Below are 21,078 nucleotides of genomic sequence, written 5' to 3' on the forward strand. Positions count from 1 at the left end.
GATAACAAGGTAAAATATTTTTGAAAACACATTAGTCATATTTTACATGTTAAAATAGCTAGATTGAAATAGAGTTTCATCCCCTAATACAATGTAATACAACTAGATTATCATGAATAGCAGCCGTTTTCAACGTGATTATATAAGGATAGTAATAATATGCATCAATCATTCATCCCAGGAACAACAAATACAGTAACAATTCATTCTGTTGTTTTCACTAGAAACTCGTTTCTTTTACATCTATGACACTGTTGTTCCTAGATCTGAAAATAAACAAGTAAATAAATAGACAAATAAATAAATAAACTAAATAAGAGAACATAACATAATATAACATTAATTAGTTAATAATAGTTATAAACAAAAAAAAACAAAAATACAAAAAAATTTTATAATTCTAGTAAATCAAAAAAACAAAAATAAATTAATTTGTATACTTATCAGGGGGCCTGTTATTCCCCAAAACTCTCTAATTATTATCACTTCAGCTGACTCAGTATTTACAGCTCTGAAATCAGTTCTAGTGTTATAATATGTTGGAATCTCAACGTTGGGTTTGTTATCTTGGGGCGTTTTACTTGCAAGATACCTGTATAAAATCATAGAATTTAGAATATTATTATACATTATTTTTAAGTCGATTTTAAGTATAAATTACCACAAAAGCAAACCAATTAAAACCGACACAATTTACTTGAAAGTACAAACATGAATATTAAATCATAAAGAAAAATATTACATAACGCTATGCTTATAATTATTATTATTTTTTGTATCATTAAATTCATCAGTAAACATGCCTTCAAGACAAGCATGTTGTATAGTATAAAAACAGTGTTAAAATATTCACCTTCGACGTATAAGGTACAGCAATACAGCAAATACTTCTATGGCAACACAAGATCCGAATCCAGAGAAATATATAATGGTAAAATTATTAACTTTATCTTCACACAGTGCACATGTTTGTTGTTGGGTTACAGACTCGGCTGATGTTGTTGTTGCCGACACTGATGTTTCTGTAGAAATAACACTGACGTGTAATGAACATTGTCATAATTACGCTCTAATGCTTATTGTAAGAATTTTCCTGTCTCAACTACTGCACAAAAAATATTATAAGATCAAGCAAGCCCGCACAGGGCAATCGGTTAGAGTGCGATACTTGTAATATTGGCATTAAGGGTTCGATTCTCGGGCTGTCCAACTAAAACTAGAGCTATCACGGAAAGTGATTGCTACTCCTACCCGCAACTTTGACCTTTTAAACAAATGATAGTCTGAAGAAAAATATGAACTAAACCTATATTACATGAAGTATCAACTGTGTACAAAGAATTATTCCAATTAAATGCAATACCCACCGGGGTCTTCATATCAGCTTGCTGTACACCAAATTTAATTACAGTATCTCATTTCTAACGGTAGTAATTGTCCGGAAACCATTTTTCTATTTTAAGTAACGGTGACCTTTACCCCATGGGGTCTAAATGCAAAACAACCGTGTTCTTCACATACGCTTACTATACACCAGGTTTGATTACAAAATCTCACTCCTAACTCTAGTTATTGTCCGGACACCATGTTCAAGTTTAGTAACGGTGACATTGACCATGACTCCAGGGGGTCAAAATGTAATACCAATCATTGGTTTTATATTAGCTTGATATACACCAAGTTTGATTACAATATCTCATTCCTAACTATAGTTATTGTCCAGAAACCATTTTCCTATTTTAAGAAACGGTGACCTTGAGCTTAAGGGCATCCGAATAAAAACCGGCCAGGGATTTTACATAATATTGCTATATACTAAGTTTCATTACAATGCCTCACTCAAAACCCTTTTTATCGTCCGGAAACCATGATGTGGAGCCTCGGACCGACGGTCCGACCAACTGACAAGCTGACTCCTATATACCCCCTAAACTTCGTTTGTGGGGTATAATTACTAAAAACATTCTTTCCGATGAGACTTTAAATCGTGGTTCCTTGTATGAGTGACTAAACACTTGGCACGTTAAATAACAAAGAGAAGCTTCTGGAATTGGAACACTGTTCTGTATTTGTATCTTCCACTGTCCTCTAAAATCTAAAATTACTATTACTCTTCTGGAGAACCCTCCCATATGGGCAACCGGTTGCGAGTATAAATAAACTCAAGTACACACAAGTCTAAGATCATTCAAATACTACAGTCTAGAGAGTAAAAATCGTAATTTCACTTTTTTACAAATATTATCAGTCCAGCCATCATTACAATCGATTTCTTTACTATCACAATATAATCACTTTCTCTCATGACAAATAAATCATATCCAATATATCTTAAATGTCACCATAATAGATGGCGAAAAAAATATGACTATCCAATATAAATGTTTATTTTGAGTTGCATTCTTTGCGGAATAGCTAGTTTTATGTGCGCATGTGTGGTCAAATTGTTACCCTACATGAATTATAACGTTGGAACGTTTTTAGAAGCTACTACGTGGACAGTTATAATAGTTACTTACATCTAAAGTAATACTAACTCTTGTAACAAGCCACATACAGTATTTCTAGTATATATTGTCAACAAAAGAAAGAGCAATTAAGTAAAAATATTCAATATTTATGGTAAGCATGTATTTGCTTAAATCCAAATGTCTCACTTATAAATAAATTATTTTAAAAAAACTCATGACAGTAATCATATGTACCTTGTTTACCGATTGTTGTAGAATGAGTACATTTATCTCCAGTCTGTCCACCCATACATCCATCTGTACATGTACCGTTGATTCTATCACATTTCTGCTCTTTGCATCCACCAGGACAGTATTTATCGCAGGTGTCGCCCCAAAATGTTTGGTTGCATCCGTTCAGACAATATCCGCCTGCATGTTCACATGTTTGACTACCGCTTTTCTCTATGCATGCCGGGCTGCATGGTAAACTGCAATCGGTTGAGTAAAAATTACCTTTACACAATAGACAACTATTTCCGTTATCTTTTGAACACTTTAAACATTTGATGTTACATTTTTCGGAACATTTGTCACCAGTCCAGCCCTCATTACATTCTTCTCCTTGACATATTCCAGTACTATCACAATGCGTAGAACATCCTTCTGGGCACAACATACTGTGTGCTTTGCATGTATTACCATTGAATATTTGTCCTTCTGGACAATCAGCGCAGACTAACAAATAGTTGATTATTTGACACTGGTTACAACCTTGAATAACACAGTCCGGACATTTCGAGTCTTGAAAACATGACAGACAGTGAACGTTGTCATTAAACTTAAAGAGATGAAAACCATGATTGCAAATATAACATGTTTTTCCATCCCTACAATGTTTACAATTTGAAGGACACGTTTGACATGTTGTTTCAACAACGGTTTTATACTCATAATATCCAGCGCTACAGCCACTCGAGCAGGTACGTAAATCACATCGTTCATTTTCACATAAACTACAATTATGTTGACATTGATTTCCATAGAAACCAGGCTTACATTGTGTACAATACCCCGTATCATCTTCGCATTCACTGTTTAGACAATTACCATCACAGTTTACGGTACACCTAAAACCATATTTGTTTGGCTTACATAAAGTACAGTCATCGTAGCTGTTACAGCTTTCACAATCTTCGGGACATGGTGAACAAAATCCATCTATTAAAAAGTAAGATGATTCGCAACTTGTACAAATTGAACCGGGGCATGATTGGCAGCCAAATGAACATTCTGTAAACATTTATGAAGTTTGACTATTACATATTTTAGTAACAATATAATAAACCATTGATATATTTTCCCAGTTGAATAGACGTGACCATAATAAGAACTTAAATTTAATATTTTTCTTCATCCGAATATGATTTATAATAGGCCATTGGATAACAGTTTACAATGTTTAATAATAAAGAAAAAAAGGTTTTCCATAGCTAAAAATCACAGAAATAGAAGAACTTACCGGCAAATACCATATCAACAAACAGCACTAATACTAATGCTGAAATTTCCTTAGAAAACATGTTCCGTATCCATGTATGCAATCTTAAGAAAAAAAGTGTATATTATAAGTCTTAGAAGTTATAAAATGCATTGCAATAAAACAGTTTTAGACATTTTGAATGTCTAACTTAAAGTATAAAGATACTTTAAAGCTTAAACAAAGGTAGGGAGACATTAAAATTATAGATTTTTAAAATGATAAAGAGTCATAATGTTCTTACAATAATATCCTATCCGTTTTTCATAAAGCAAAATATCTTATTTTTTAATATAAATAAACATTATTTAAACAACAATTATGGTGGTGAATCATACCTATCTGTTTAATCATTGCAAAATAAAACTTGTTCAAAACTTCCTCTTTACATTATTGTGCATTGAATATAAAGATTTGAATTTGAAACAGTATGCAACAGTGACTCTCTATGTGGCGCCGCTATTTTTAGACGGATTAATACGGTCGAATACATTTACAAGTTTGAGCTTTTAAAAAAAAATAACTTACAAGTAAATAAATAATGAATTTTAACGTCATGAATTTATTATCTAAGTAGGATTTAGTTAATTCGCGCATTTGAAAAATCTACTCCACAAATTGAATTCAAATTTTCATGAAGTTGAATTTGTTAAAATGTTACAATTGTGAAGTAATAAAGTTTAGGTCGCCAGTTTGTTAAATTGAGATGGCATTTTGCTCAAACAAGTATTTTAAAAGGAACAATTACTACACTTTTCAACAAAAGATTTTCTTTTGTCATCATATGGAAATAAAGTCAATTTGAAAGTAATTTGAATAACTTTCTTTCATGTCTGAATTAAACATTTTATTTGCAAAATTTCGAGTTGCGCATTTATATTAAAACGGAAATTGTAATATAATAAATATGTTTAGAAATACTTTAACATGTTCAGTAAATATGTATGGTCAGTCGGATCTATCGAGCCATTTCTTAATCAATAAATCAGATTCATTTTCTTCACTTAATTTACAATTTTATTGGCAGGTACATATTTTAAAATGTTTTTCAATTTCTCGGCCATTTCCGTCGAACTTCAGATAAGGACGTCGAACAACAAGGATCGGATAAGGAACGCCAATCTGCGCTACAAAATTAAAACATATTTACAAATAGTAACATAACGACATTTTTATGATAACTAGCGTTGTTCCGATCAATCATTAATAAATTACGCGTTACATCTTAAAAATTAACCCAGTCACAATTTAGCAGCTTTTTTAAGTATAATGATACAGTAGATTTGCTAATGTCTCCGCCAACTTTGTTAATCTGATAAATCATGCAAACATGGACATATTACAAGAAAGCAAGACTAGATTTGTTTTAAAAAAAACTTTCTTATGTCAAATAAATTATAAAAGAATCATGCCATAAATTGATAAATTAAGATGTTGCAATTAAATTTAAACTATTGAAATGTGCTCTTAATGATTTTTAGATACTTTCACAATTGAAATGAATAATAAACGGAATATTGTTATGAGACCTATTGGAATATACAATCATGTAGTTTTATGTTCAAAATGTGTGCTAACAGGCCGATCTGATCGAAAAAAGAAAAACATGCATGTTACATAACGCGCTTCGATTGCGAACCGAATTAACAAACCTTTTTCCTCTATAAATCACATGAGTTCAAGAACTAATCTGTACCTTTAAATTCTAAATTGAAATTGTAATTGTACTTTAGTACACATAAGACGATATAAAATAATTTGAACCCAAAGATAAATGAAGTGATACACACAAAATTTCGATCGTCTCATGTTGATTTGCATCATATGAATTATTTCTATGTCTTTCAAAAGAAGTTTATCTTTCTGGATAATATGCTTCTTAAAACATTTCTGCGGATGCATTAACTGAATGCCTCCTTTCCTTGTTTATCTTCTTTTTCATAATTTGAGCATTTTCCTTATACTTGTCAAATCAAATCGTGTACCTGTGTTAGTCCTATCGATTAATATTAGGTAAAAGTTCGTCTTAGTTTGTGTCGCAGATATTGATCCTTCAAGTTCTTAAGTCAAGTTCTTCGAGTAATTTGAGGAAAAGGCTCACCCTCTTGTCTAAATAAGATTAACTTGTCACAAAAATCAAAATACACATGATTTTTCTTTATTAAATGTTTGACTGTCTAAGTGACTTTAACGCTTTGCGTGTGATAATCTTGGTTATGCATGTCATCATAATGACTAACATTATACCATATGAAAGTAAAGTACATTTCGCGCAGAGAGTATAATAGGGAACTGAAATATTTATTGGAGAACCTGGGACATACCATATTCTGATTTTTATAATGTATAAAATGTTTTTAAATAAAATCATTAGTAATTAACACCATTCTTTTCGTAAAAGTTTAGTCGGCTTTGATCTTTTGTGAACATTTCCCTAAATAACGGGGAGCATAATTGTCTGTTATTTAACCTCCTATAGCATCTACTAAATAAAAGATCGTAAGCAGTTTTTATAGTAACCTTCGCTTTGACTAAAAAAGAAAGAACTTCTCTCTTTTCCCATTTTAACCTCATATAAATAGATTTTTCTGTTCAGGTTCTATTAAAATAAGATCACTTAGATGCAAATATTGTTCTTTAAATTCACTCAATGTTAAGTCTCTTTAGACAATGCCTCTATAGCAATAAGTGAATTAAAAAAAAAACAACAGCAAAACGCTTTCATTTTTGGCAATACCGATTAACAATTATAATGATTGCTACACGCGGTATTATTATAATATACATGTACTACTTCCCCTTGTAGGAAGTGTGTAGACTTACTTTTACAGTATTTATCCCGTAATGCAGGAATATGAAAAACCCCAGAGGAACTGTGCAGTTGTAACACCGAATCTGGGCCTATTGGGTCTGAGGGGGCATTGTGTTATAGTTATGAAAGACAATGTGTAATTTCACTCACTAGCATATAGCTTTATAAAAAAATACCTATAAATAATGTAAATTTTTTACTAGTATTTATTTGAACATAAAATCTTCAATTAAACAGATTTACATGTCATTAATTTATTAAAGCTTGAGTATAACGAAGCTAACAATTAAAACAGACAACAGTGTAACAATAATATGTAAACGTAAATGCAAAACGTATACAACATAAGCAATAAGATAACGAATTAAAAAACATATATTGAACACCATTGACTAAATGCAAAATAAGAAATTTCATTTTTAAATTTCAATGTATGTAAGCCATATAGTTCGAGATCAACTATAGAACTATATCTGCGAAGAACTCATGCAGAATAAGCTTTAGTTTATAAACTGATCTATAAAAGATTCTCGTTTACAAACATAGCTTATAAAGATAACAAAACTGTGATAAAAGGACTACAGTCTACATCTGAATTACATTGTCTGTATTTTCTAGACACATGTTGAAATATCTATAGTTTATTAATCAGTTATAGAAGGATATCAATGATAACCAATTTGAAGACGACGATCTGTGTTGCAAAGAATTTTTATATGTAAATCACTTCTATTAGGAACATTATATAAATAACACATGGATTTGTGGGTAACAGTAAAAATATCATCCCGAGGAAAATACTGTTACCCGAGGCGTAGGAATGATATTTTTACTGTTACCCACAAACCCATGTGTTATTTATTTTATTACCCCGAACAAATACTGTGATGATCTGAATTTGTCAACTAAATATATAAACTGGAACAAAATTAAGCCAAGAGGAACAATAACTAAACTGTCCTTACCTTGCAAGTTTAAGTGCACTGTAGGCCTACTTGAGAAGCTGTTTTTCTTTTATTCTTTAGGCAAGTGTTGATATCTTCCAGTCATAAAGTAAGCAGTGTTTTATTCAGAAAACAAAACACTAACCCATTTCTAAGGTTATGATCTGTGAAATCTGATCCTTCTGCATCCAGAATATTCTTCGCATGGTTTTAGATAAAGTGCATTTAGAAAATAACGATGATATCCTACATATGTCTGTCCACCAACTCTATATGTAACGTTTCACTGGTTAAAATTGTTAAATTATCCTTTGTTGCATGCTTTAATTGTCTGCATGTTCCAGTTTGACACAAAATTATTTACATTACAATTACTTCCGTTGAAAACGGATGTTTCCTGTTGACTATTCAACAAAAAGATATTTAATACGCGAAAGGGACTCTAGGGTGCAAAGAACTAAATTTTATCAGAGTAATAGTTACAAATGTACTTCGGCGATGCCCTATCGTCGTAAATAAGAATGAATCGAGAAAAAAATGGCGGCCATTTTATTTCATTTTATTTAGAAAATAGACCACGTGACCAGATTTTATACTGTTAAAAAATACTGCTACCTATGTAACAGTACAAAATTCGTAGTCACGTGGTACACTTGCATTAACAGTAAGAATAACTCCCATAGGCCTATGGAAAATTAACATTACGAAAAAAGTGAGGGGTAATAAAATAAAATGTGACCTGTTATTGGAGAGACTTCATTTTATACAACTCTTAGACAGATAATAAACCTATGTTATAAAGACGCTGGAATATTGTAAACTGAAGTTTGACAGGCTGAACTAGTTTATAAACCTATTCAAATAACATTAACTATTCGAATCTAGTTTAAAAAGAAAATAGTTGAGAATTTCAGACTCGGTTTATTGAGTCCACTCACGAGATGAAATGAAAAATATAGATCTTTGTTATCAAAGACATTATAGCTCATAATCCTTTTTGGATAAATTAAAAGTTACTGTGAGGGAAAGTAGCAAACATAAGTAGCAAAATAAGTATGATAAATACTTAATTCATATAAGCCATAAAGCAAAGACTTACACACAGAATAATATTTCACTTATATCATATTTTGTTAAAGGCAGTTATTTCTTTAATATATTGATTGATAGTTTGATTTTTTCAATATTTTCTTTTATCACAATCATAGTATAATTTGTTAATCATTATTCATATATTTAACGTTATTGCACATGGCAGATATAAAGGTTAAATAGTAGTTATTTTTCTGCCAGTCTTTTTTCATACCATTACTGGATTCATAATGGTTTATGTAAATCCTTCCAAACAAATCATATTGAGTAAAAATAATCCAACCCCGAACATGAAAATGAATGTGCATGAAATTTGACAGTCTTATGATATATCATTGAATTATATACTTTTAAATATTCAATAAGAAAATTAGTATCATGCTTTTCATTAATAAAATAAAAAGACCGGAACATAGTAAAATAAAATCAGAATTTTTATATTAAGCAAACAAATGCAAACTGTTCGCTAAATGCATCGATCATGACAAATACAAGCGACTTTAGATAATTAGACCAAAACAAAACAGTAAGCAAACCGTTATAACAATATTTCAAAACTTCACAGTACTGTATAATGAAAATGCTCATCATGTTTATAAACGATTCCTTACATGTATAAACAATGAGTATTCCTTACAGTTTACAGAAGAAAAGGCATTGTTGTGTTGTAAAATTGAATTAAGAACATGTAAGATGTATATCACCTGAACAAAACGGTGCTCGAAGAGGTGAAATATTTTTTAGATATAGGTTAGGAAAATGTAGACAAAATTGCATTTTGATTTTCATATAAAATACCGAAAGACTATAACTGTTTTTTGCCAAATCAACACTAAAACAATATGGCTCAACTTTATGCATGGCCAATGAGTAATATGTCTTTTCAGAGATTGCAACAGAGCACAAAAAAAATATAAGCATTTTCAGCTTTTTATCAAGTGTCATATTTGTGTAAAAAGTGGACAAGTAATTAATTGATCATAAAGACAAATTTCTTCAACCATTGTTTACAACAACTCGTTCATATTATAGTATTTCTTCTTGTCGGAAATCTCAGCCAGATATTTAACATGTTGGTAACAAAAACTGATTTGTGCCTGAAATAAAGTAAATTAATAATTAAGACCTAAATAATAATAATGATTCCATAATTCCATGTTATCAATATGTCAATAACTGTATTTTTTTGTCGTTTTTTTTTTAATGCTATTTTTAACATTCAGTCTTTCATTGTAGACATAGGCAATGTTGTGCAATTGATTTGACAATAAGGCGAATTTATTGTACTGATAAATTTGCGATAAGATAAAAATGTTAAGTAAAAAGATGCTTGCGTGGTTAATATAAGATGAAATATTCTGAAATATCAGACAAGTTCAAAATAATGATAAGTTGGGTATATTCGTATAGAGCACATGTTTACTTATTGATGCAATGTGAAATGACATAGAAAACTTTGACTCAATAGCTCGTCCAATACAACTTAAATAAGAAGCAAGAATAGAGAATAGTTTTCGAAACTGCATATTAAGATAGTACCTTAAATTAAGCTTATTCACATGCATTTTTATGATGATAGTTAATTTACTTACAATGTCGGTAAAAGCTGACTTTCTCCTTGAACTCAGTTGGCAAATGGTATTCAGGACACTAATTTCCTTCTCAAAGAAACTCTTTTCTGATATAATAGAGACAGCACAAAATAAGCAGCTTCGTTCGGCTCCAGTCCTATAAACAACAGCATTAGATCACAAAAGTATCTTTATAATTATAAGTATGCATTTGCACATCCAAGATCTTTCACAAAAGAATCAAGTCGAATCAAACACACAAATATAAATCTAGCTACACAATCAAATACACTGGCATACACATATAATGATTCCTCTCTATAGAGGATCAACAGTTAATCAAAATATTAAAATTGATTTCGCAAATAGATTTTTCATGCAATACTTACAAGCAATGAACTACGATTGGTCTATCTTCTCTTTGACCTTTGACCTCATTCTCAACATCCTTGGTCAGCTTTACAAACGGTTCCAATCTAGGTGGGACTTTTTCTGACTGATTCCACCCGTTATACTGGTAATGTTTCAAATGTGCCTCTCCAGAAAGGTGCTGTATGTAACAAAAGTCTGCCATTAAGGTTATAATTTTCTCTAGTTTTATATATGATGTATAGATAGACATACTGTTTTACGTTTCATTGTTGAAGGGATTAAGAAAGACTATTAAAAGGCAATGTTCGGTTATCTATCCATAATTATGTTCTTGATTGAAATAAATGAAAGATACAGTAAAGGATTCCCTGAACAATTACTTAGGAAACTTCCAAATCCTGCACATATTTGCTTTATCAAAATGTTCATAGTTTCGTGCTGGATAATGTATGATTATAACAAAGAGGATATGAAAAAAAAAAAAACAATAAATCCGGGAGGAAAAGGGGGTAGAAAAAAAAAAAAAATTAAATGATATGTATTAAACCGGTCACCAAAAAGATCTTGGCATAATTTTTTCTAAGCTTAAAATATAGAACATCTACCAATCCAGTGCGTGATATTGTCATGTCCCGTATTGTACCATAATCCGTTGTGTCAACCGTCTTGCAAGTTACTTGGAAATGACCAACTTTGAACGCCTTTCCATCTTGTGGTAGATAATGTCCGACAGACTGAAATGAGTAATATATAAATAAAAAAGAACATCTGTGAAAAACAATTATAACATTAATTTTTGATCAGCATTTTTAGCAAAATTCATAATCAGTCTAAATTATGATTCGGTGAGTACATAAGTAACATAGAAACACAATGATTTAGAATTCAACGACCTATCACAGTCTTTAAGCTTTAAAGGTGAGTCTTTGTTTTATCCACCCCCATACCAGAACATTTTTTTTTTCATAGCAAACATTTGTATTGCATAGCAAGCATTTGTATTTCATTAAATTTTGTTGTAAAACGACACTGAAATTAAATATGTTAGGTATGGATTAATTTGCCAACGAATACTATTAAATAAAATCTTACACATAATTATTTTAAACAATCTTGATAATCTATAAATATGCACTAACTTTATCTTTCAGGTTTTCGTCGTCCAAGCTAATAACACAGGCACATTTTTCCTGATAAAGCATCGGTATAAAGTCTTCAACTGTATTCGGCATTGGCGTCTGTGTAACAATAAATTTGTATAGATTTTCGTATCCCTGAAATTAAGATACTAGGAAAATATAATTTCAAGTAACTTTATAACTTAATGATGCCGTTTAAAGTATATTTTACTTTGATCGTAATCATATACATAGTATGAAAGCTTTTACAACACCTACATTTTCACATAGACCTAGACTAATATAAAATCAGTCTACGAACGATTAATAACGAGGGAAAATGACCAGCTTCATAACTTGTCTAGGATGAAGGAAAAGAAATTTAATATACAATGACAACAATAATGTAAGATCTTTGTAAAAATATCTGTGATTTTAAATAGCTTACATATATCCAAATTGTGCTGATATAATAAAAGAGTATTATTAAAATGCCAATTATAATAATACAATTTAAATGCTTCATGTATAAATTCAATTAAAAAGGCTATCTATATATTCACTAAAAGAAAGGGAGGCAACGCAAGCAAGGTTCATGAAAAAATATTGAAAAGGGCGGCAATCGAAACTTCAAATGAAATCAAAATAACTTCACTTGAAAACATAAACTTACATTTACATAAACAGCATTTATGTAGTCATGCTTTGTTGATGACAGTCTCACTCTGTAATCATCGCCTACACATAAAAATAGGATGTTATTTATTAAAGCCTCAAAATGTTCAATGTAAATTTGTTTTATGGTTTAATGTTATAAAGATCTATTTTCGGCTTTAAAACACTTCCCAATGCACAACAGGGGATTTACCATGAATTCAAACTTAACCAACCACTGAATAGTCAAGGTTTGCTATTCAAATGAGATTTTCATACAAGTAGAGTATATTTACAGACGGTTATTTTCTATTGAAATCTACTATTATTAACGCAGTGTGGTATAATGAGTGTGAATGAAAAAGGAAGTTTACCTATACAATGGCTATAGTTAATGTGAAATTGTTGAAATACATAGAATGTTTAAAATTTTAAATTTTAACAACGTGTTGTACACAATTATGAATTACGGGTTGGTTTTCTACTATTTTTTCAAACAGCTCTAAACTTATGCTAACTGTAATAATTATTTCATAGTTAGTAAATCAGTTAAAAATTTCTGTCTGCCAAAGGATCATTAAGTCAAAATTCTACTTCTATTTTATGGAATGAAAATGTATTTTATATATTATTCCAATCCCCTGGTGAAACTGACTTATTTGCAAATTTGCATACCAGGAATGTCAGCTCCGTGTCTATTTTCCTTCCTTATTTTCTTGTTCCTAGATGATTTCCCATCGAAGTCTGTCGGCATAACAACTTCAGTAAATGTCTGAAAGGTTCAGAAAGTCAACCACACCTGTTACTTAGATAATTCAAGTTCATTAGATACTTAAAATATATCTTACAAATGACCATGACATTTTTTATTTCTTTCATTATTTTTTCCTTTGCCAGCTTTAGCCACTTTGAACTGTTTAAATCTTAGACAAATATCAATAAGACTGATAATAATGATCTTCTTAATGATTATTATTCCATTTTACACAATATTCGTTTATTTATATTATACATAAGGAGATAATTGATCAACAGTTTGTATAATTTTTATTATGCAACAGTAAATTTCCAATCTCAAATGGGAGCGTTTGCGGATGTATTGATATTTTCCTTTTGTTTTAAAGGAAGTGTAGAAGTAGTGATTACCATCAAGCACTTTCTTCAGAATAAGCAGTATCAAGTCTCCAATATAAAAACGAATTGCTTGAAAAAGCCACAGAGGAGAGAAACATGAAATAATTGGAATCAATAAAACAGCGAAAGTTTCTGTAACAATATTTCATGGACAGTTTAGTGTGTGTTTACAGTCATTATTCTGATTTTAATTAATCTTAACGGAAGATATTATAAAACAAACAAGCTATTATAATAACAAAATTTGTTTTAATATTTGCACATGTACCTGAAATTGATGTGATATTTTATCATCTGTCATTAAACGAGGAATATGTGTGACCGGAAGTGGATCTGAATCGCACGTGAGGGCATACAGAAGACATTGGTGAAGAAATATATACTGTTCCTAAATAAGAGAAAGAACAATACATGGTTCTGAATAAAAATTATTATGTCAAATAATAAAATACAACTTCAAATATATATCCTACTATAATATCCATCATAATAGATTGTAAGAAAATCACAATTAAATTACATTTATGACAAACATGTGTTAAAAACAAATATCATCCATATATAATAACATACCAAGTTTTGCACCATGTGGCCTCTTTGTCCACGTAGCGCCATCACACGACCAAAAATGTCAACATAATTATCATTCTTGCCTTCCTGTATAAGTGTATCCAATGCGATATAGGTTCCAGTTCTTCCGATTCCTGCACTGTTATATGATACATACATACAGAAATATATAGGAAATCATTATCAATATTCACGTACAAATTAAACTTTTAGAACTAATGGCTATAAAGCGTTCCATATTCATTTCCGTTTCAGATATCTTTTTAGAGTTATTTGTAATAACAAATGTTTTTCAACAGGCTGATAATTGACCAAATATTTTTTTGACAATGTAAGTTTTTTTATAAATTTTAATTGTACTGGCAAAACAAATACCTGCAGTGTACCACTATAGGGCCAATATCGTCTGACTTTGTTTGTCCAACTTTGTTTCTAAACTCTACCAGAGAGGCAACATTATCTGGAACGGATCGGTCGGGCCAGGCGGTATAGTGATATTGTGTCACTTTCCTTGATCCAGAACCCTTTGAAATTAAAAAAAAACAAAACATTTTTATCAATGGTGCATTATATTTTGAGGTATGTTGTTCACAAATTTAAAGAAAAACTAATACAATCTAGGGATATAGATAAGGTTTGGTCAACATATTAGAAAGATCAAACAAATAGATTTTTTATGTCTTAAACGATAATCAAATCGTGATTAGGACGTATGTTTAAATTTGATACAAATAAACAAATTACTATAATCTAGGGATAAAGATAACCTTTGTTCAGCATATTAGAACGATCAAACAAATAGAACATTTATGTCTTAAAGGATAAAGATCATTACGACGTAAATTTATGTTTCGATACAATATAACATACCTGCACATTAACAGAAAACTCCCTTAAAGTGAATTCTGAAAATATTTTCTCAGCAATGCACACCACTTTGTATCCATGGTAATTCTTAGTTTTCCCTTGATCAGGCCAGTACTGCTCACATTTCATTTTCTATGAAGTAGGCAAAGAATTTTTTAAATGTTTCTGACAATAGTTCAATTGTTGTGTATATAACCAAATTATACGTGACCCAAGATAAAAAGTTAACAATACAATTAATTATACGTAGAAAATAATAAACAAGGCTTTATACAAACTGTTTTAAATGCAATTACTGCTAGATGTATGCATATAACTCTCAGTATATCTATAATTGTATTACCATATTTAAGTGTAAAGAAAATGTTTCTAATTATTCTAAAATAATCAGTTTTAATCAGGCTGTATTTTTCTCAAGATTTTTATATATGAAGTCAAGTAAGTGAGGAAAAATTCAAAACTGAAACTAAAAGTTTTTTTCTTGGCGAGTGTGGTAATATACAAACCCCAGACTCATCTAGATTGGTCAACATTATAATTTTATCTGTTTTTTCTTCCCATATCATCTCCCAAAAGTCTTTGTAAGCATTCATTGCATCCTTGGTTGGTCCTTAAATCATTAATAAGTAAATAAATACAAGAGAAATATTGATGGAAATATGACGACCTGAAAATGTAGAGTAATTACTTCACATTGCCTTTTAATGACATTTTATTTACATCATAAAAGCTTGAAAAAGAGAGATGCCTCAAGAGTTATTGAAACATAGCAAAAAAATGACAGTTGCAGACTTGGTTGAGGAGAATAGTGATATTTATTATAAAGTTAAATACTATTTTTAACACATTAACCAAGAATCAAAGAAAACATGTGTGTGAGAATAATCAAGAGATAGATATTTGCAGTATTTGATATGATTGTAGACAGTATTTGCCAGAGCTGAATTTTTTTTAACCATTATTATTATATATTTATAACGTGTTATATCGAGTCATCGGCAGTTTTACAATGTGTCAGTTCATGCATGAATTAATGCATGGAAGGGCACCTGAGGTCTTCCTACATCATTACAAACTTAAAAGTCGCCATATGACCTGTACCGCGTTGGTGCGACGTAAAAAAAATGTATACATACCAAGAGAAGCTATGTACTCTGGTGACTTCTTGTGTCCCTAAATTAAATTAAGAAACATAATATGAAATATCTGTATATAAAATTATCCATATACAAATATCAGTGATAATTCTTAAATAGTATCTGGTCAAACAAATGTTCAGTTCTTGCCAATGCAAAAGCATGTGCTATTTCTTTTCATTTTGTTCACACGTTATGTGACATTATCAAATTCAAGGCACAAGTATGCTTAACTTCATCAGTTATTAATATTAAGTCATTATTTATACGTCAATGAAATAACAAATGACTAGCATAAGGTTGTCAGTAAAAAAATCTTTAAGTGTTGAAAGACATAAAAATATTCCTACATTACACATCAAACATGCAAGTTTATACATACATCAATATAATTTGCGTTGATATAAGTTTTACTTTTTAAGACAACACGAGTGGCATCATCTGAAATAGCAGAAAATATATGATCTTCCTAATTGCTCGAATTAACTTAAGATATCTAACGCTGTCTTTTGGTAAACAAATATTACAGACATAAGGTGAAAGCTAGGATATTCTTACTGGATATGTTAATATGATTAATTTGAATAAGAGAATGCACAAAAGTAGTTGAAATGTGTATTCCCTGTGACTGGTCAAGAAAATCTGGTTCTTTCTTAAAACAATGTGTAAGATTTCTTTTTGTTTCAATGACACTATGTATTCATAAGTGTTTAATTATAGTGTATAGCGTATGAATTTAAGATTAATTAAAAGTACATTATAAAAATAAGTACACAGTATTACGTAAATTAATTTTGTAACTGAAAAAAAGGAACGAGCCAAACCTTATAAAGGTTTCTTAAAATAAGAACAAATAATTACATGCATATACTCCGTTGTATCTATTTTTCTTGCGATTATACCGCGTTAGAGCTTCGTCACAAGGCCTTGTCAAACCTTTGGGTAATTTCTAAATGGAAAATGAATTTCAAAACAATATAACACCAAACGTAGAAATAGCTGAATTATTATGTATCATCAAATTTATCGTTTCAATATCAATATAATTATAAATACAGGTTTATCTATTGAACCGATAGAACTAATTCACGCAATTGAACATTTCTAGCAGTATTAAAATACCAACATTTAATTGTTCCTGCAATAATTTAAGTTTAATATTATCTTATTTCAAACTATAAAAAGATGTATTAAGTTCCTCCTATCCTATAACAGGTACAGTAATATGAAATATGCAATTAATACTCAACCTCAAACTCATCTTCATAATCAGTCTTCTTCCTGGTGTATTCAAGTAGATCAGATATTTGAATCCGGGTTCTAAGTAGACTCGCTGTATTGTAATACAAATCAGCACTCGGTGGATTTACTTCTGAAGTTTACAATGCCCTGTTTTTTAAGAATGATCCTGTATATACATTGAAGTTTTGCAGTTGTTTCACACACTAAATAAACTACTTGAAAAAAGTAAGTGATCTTCTAAAATATGTAATATCTGTTAATTACTTTATATCTGATACAATCGATATTTCTGTCAATAAGGTAAGAAATATTACTGACATACTATACATACATGTTATCTTAGCATCCCATACGAATACGGTTATTCAATGAAAACAAACCTTTTTCGATAAGTTTAGAAGTGCCTTCGTCTAATTCTTCTAATTCTATTTCATCAACATCCGTTTCTTCTTCTGTTTTGTTTTCAAGATCTCCATCAATAGTGATAGTGGAATACGTACCATCTGAGACAGTTTTTCTATCATATAAGTCTATGGCAAAATTATCATACATTGGTTTTGGTTTGCTAATTTCTCTCGTACTAGGTTTCTTGAGCTTGTGTGTTTTGTTAGGTTGTGCATATATGTAGTCCTGAATTTCTTCAACTGCATCCGTTTTCTTCATTGGTTTTGCATAAACATCTTAAATCATAGAAGAATGGATAGCTGTAACAGTTTTAAATAATTACAAGAAAAATATCAATTTCTTTCATTAAACATTAACGATTATGTGATGTAATGGTTGATGATTATGAAAAACTAAATAAAAAAAAAAAAAAAAAAAAACAAAAACAAAAACATTTTCATTGATTTTATGCCACACTGTAACACTGTCGTTATTTTAAACGGCTTAAAGTTGTATACTACTGCTAATATATGTTATGTAAATCATGTAAATATCTTTAGAGTATTAAATTTTTTATCTTTTTGTACTGCATACTTTGATCTTCTGTAACAACTGTCTCATGTTGACCGGATTCTTCTCTCGGGGATTTTTGTCTGTCAAATAAAGGATAATTTTCTTCCATATAATGTAATTTTGTAATAAAACTAAAGGACGATCCATATTATATTATGTGTAAGCCTAAAAAATAATAAAAACGGAATATTTAATCCAAAAATAAGGTATACACGCATCGATCTTTTTATTTCAGGTTAAAATGAACTTATGCGTCATGAATGATTGATGCTATTTTTTATACATTTGCTCTTTTTCCCTTTTATTTATTTACTTACTTCAGCGTTGTGTTAAGTATTCCGGGTGAATATAAATATGTTCACAGAAAATAATTCTTACGAATAATGATTTAAAAGTTATGAGGTTTTATGCAAATTTGTTTTTATACCTTCGTTTTAGCAAAAAAACTCCCACTATCAGCAGTATCAAGATTAGAACGCCTCCTCCTGCTGATGCACCTATGATGAGTTCGTTGCTTTCTTTCTTTTCTTGTACTGTCGTCTGTGTACCCTCAGTTAAAGTTTGTTGTGAACTTACTCTTGTTTGACTAGTTGTTATCTCTGTCCAAATTGAGAAATTCAAATAACAATAACAAACACTAATACAAAGAAGATCACGTCAAGCAAATGCAAGTTAAAAATAAAAGATAAATACATATGCATGTATAAGTGATTGAGCATTAGGATATGCTTATATTTGCCTAAAATGAAATATCTGCCATGAGCAAAACTATTAAAGTTTACATGTAAATATGTCCTCTTTTAAAGAGCAAATTAACAACTTTATCAAAAAACACACATTTGTAAAATCTTAAATCTTTAATTACTTTAATAAAAAATATGTATAGTGTCATGGCTCCCCAATAGTGTTTTGTTAATGCCACCATCAGTTAGGGCAAAAAGTACGAAGAATCTATGTTCTTGGTAATTTTAATCTTGATAAAACAAACTGAAATGAATTCATTACAGTAAAAAAAAGCCTTTTTACCGGTTGTGATAGTTTGGGTACATTTATCGCCAATTAGTCCATCCTTACATCCATCTGTACAGGTACCGTTGTTTCGATCACATTTAAGATCTTTACATCCACCAGGACAAGGTTGCTCACAGGTATCGCCCCAAAAGGTTTGGTTACATCCGTTTAAACAATATCCGCTAGTATGTTCACATGTATGTTTGCCATTTTCTACTATGCATGAAGAGCTGCAGGGTAAACTGCAATCGGCTGAGTAAAAAGTACCTTTACACAGTAGACATATACTTCCGTTATCTTTGGAGCACTTTAAACACTTGCTGTTACATTGTTCGGAACATTTTTCACCAGCCCAGCCCTCATTACATTCTCCTTGACATATCCCAGTACTATCACAATCCGTAGAACATTCTTTTGTGCAAAATGATGTATGTGATTCGCATGTTCTACCATTGAATATTTGTTCGTCTGGACAATCAGTACATACTAACGAATCATTGTATATTTGACACTTGTTACAACCTTGAATAACACAGTCCGGGCATTGCGTTTCTTGGAAACATGACAAACAGTGAACATTGTCATTAAACTTAAAAAGACTAAAACCATCATTGCAAATATAACATGTTTTCCCATCCGTACAACGTTTACAATTTGAAGGACATGTTTGACATATTTTTTCGACACCGGAGTTATACTCATAATATCCAGTTGTACAGCCAGTTGCGCAGGTACGTAAATCGCAACGTTCATTTTCACATAAACTACAATTGTGTTGACATTGAAGTCCATAGAAACCAGGCTTACATTGTGTACAATATCCTGTATCATCTTTACATTCACTGTTTCGACAATTTCTATCACAGGTTTTAGTACATCTTAAACCATATTTTTTTGGCTTGCATAACGTACAGTCATCGTAGCTATTACAACTTTCACAATCTTGAGGGCATGGTGAACAAAAGCCATTTGATGAAAAGTAAGATGATTCACAACTTGTACAAATTGAACCGGGGCATGATTGGCAGCCAACAGAACATTCTGTAAATATTTATATTTTTGCATATTTATATTTTTTTAGATTTATATATTTTCCACATTTACGATGTAAAGAACCACAAGAATGCTATTAAAAGTCAGATATTTTTATAAAAATATATAATTCTTAACTAAAACATTAGGAATAATAAAAAATAAGCTTTAAAACGTTAACATTTTGTAGATGCATTCAGGAAATTAAAAGAACATGTTTTTACAGAAATTTAAACATTTCTATTCTAACAGTACACATTATCAAAAATTACAAAAACCTACCAGTAAATACCATATCCACAATCAATACTAGTATAAGTGCTGACGTTTCCTTACGTAACATTATTCTGTATTCATTTATGCAAATCTAAAAATTAGAAGTATCTATATGGATAACAATGTGATCAACTTACGGGAATTATTTAAATACATATGTTTTAGCATAGCTAAACGATGTTTTAACCTTTCTTCTCTTTGTTTTGTGTTATCTTAAGCTTCAAACCCAAACCGGTACTAAAGGCATGTATTTTGTATAATTGATTTATATACATATCAATAAAATATGTTAGACATATC

General features: G+C 30.4%; 2 protein-coding genes across 2 annotated transcripts in view; both read right to left on the reverse strand.

Annotated features, from left to right (window-relative positions):
• LOC132737576 (receptor-type tyrosine-protein phosphatase alpha-like) overlaps window positions 1–20,301 on the reverse strand; it is a 56,736-nt gene extending 36,435 nt beyond the window's left edge. Inside the window, exons 1-20 of the mRNA XM_060724875.1 lie at window positions 20,169–20,301; window positions 19,486–19,938; window positions 18,887–19,058; window positions 18,481–18,539; window positions 17,883–18,182; window positions 17,511–17,632; window positions 17,122–17,209; window positions 16,643–16,701; window positions 16,261–16,297; window positions 15,631–15,734; window positions 15,128–15,256; window positions 14,633–14,781; window positions 14,261–14,396; window positions 13,956–14,075; window positions 13,229–13,325; window positions 12,573–12,637; window positions 11,921–12,055; window positions 11,387–11,515; window positions 10,799–10,959; window positions 10,431–10,566 (exon numbers count right to left, since the gene is read on the reverse strand). Coding sequence (XP_060580858.1) covers window positions 10,431–10,566; window positions 10,799–10,959; window positions 11,387–11,515; window positions 11,921–12,055; window positions 12,573–12,637; window positions 13,229–13,325; window positions 13,956–14,075; window positions 14,261–14,396; window positions 14,633–14,781; window positions 15,128–15,256; window positions 15,631–15,734; window positions 16,261–16,297; window positions 16,643–16,701; window positions 17,122–17,209; window positions 17,511–17,632; window positions 17,883–18,182; window positions 18,481–18,539; window positions 18,887–19,058; window positions 19,486–19,938; window positions 20,169–20,301 — 2,784 coding nt within the window. The remainder of the gene's footprint in view (window positions 1–10,430; window positions 10,567–10,798; window positions 10,960–11,386; window positions 11,516–11,920; window positions 12,056–12,572; window positions 12,638–13,228; window positions 13,326–13,955; window positions 14,076–14,260; window positions 14,397–14,632; window positions 14,782–15,127; window positions 15,257–15,630; window positions 15,735–16,260; window positions 16,298–16,642; window positions 16,702–17,121; window positions 17,210–17,510; window positions 17,633–17,882; window positions 18,183–18,480; window positions 18,540–18,886; window positions 19,059–19,485; window positions 19,939–20,168) is intronic.
• Window positions 1,183–4,050, reverse strand: LOC132737577 (proprotein convertase subtilisin/kexin type 5-like). The gene is made up of 3 exons (XM_060724877.1): window positions 3,973–4,050; window positions 2,706–3,743; window positions 1,183–1,283 (listed from the first exon to the last, which is right to left on the reverse strand). The coding sequence occupies exons 1-3, from the start codon at window positions 4,031–4,033 to the stop codon at window positions 1,183–1,185; spliced, it is 1,200 nt and encodes a 399-aa protein (XP_060580860.1). The 5' UTR covers window positions 4,034–4,050.
• Window positions 20,302–21,078: the final 777 nt, after the last annotated feature.

Source organism: Ruditapes philippinarum, unplaced genomic scaffold (genome assembly GCF_026571515.1).
Source record: "Ruditapes philippinarum isolate M1 unplaced genomic scaffold, ASM2657151v2 ctg4603_1_1_1_1, whole genome shotgun sequence".
NCBI classification, from domain to species: domain Eukaryota; kingdom Metazoa; phylum Mollusca; class Bivalvia; order Venerida; family Veneridae; genus Ruditapes; species Ruditapes philippinarum.

Coding starts and splice junctions, on each gene's coding strand:
- LOC132737577 (XM_060724877.1), bottom strand. CDS start 4,033: ATGTTTTCTAAGGAAATTTCAGCATTAGTATTAGTGCTGTTTGTTGAT. Junction 3,744..3,972: donor TGTTGATATGGTATTTGCCG/GTAAGTTCTTCT, acceptor AAATGTTTACAG/AATGTTCATTTGGCTGCCAA. Junction 1,284..2,705: donor TACAACAATCGGTAAACAAG/GTACATATGATT, acceptor ATTTTTCTTCAG/ACTATCATTTGTTTAAAAGG.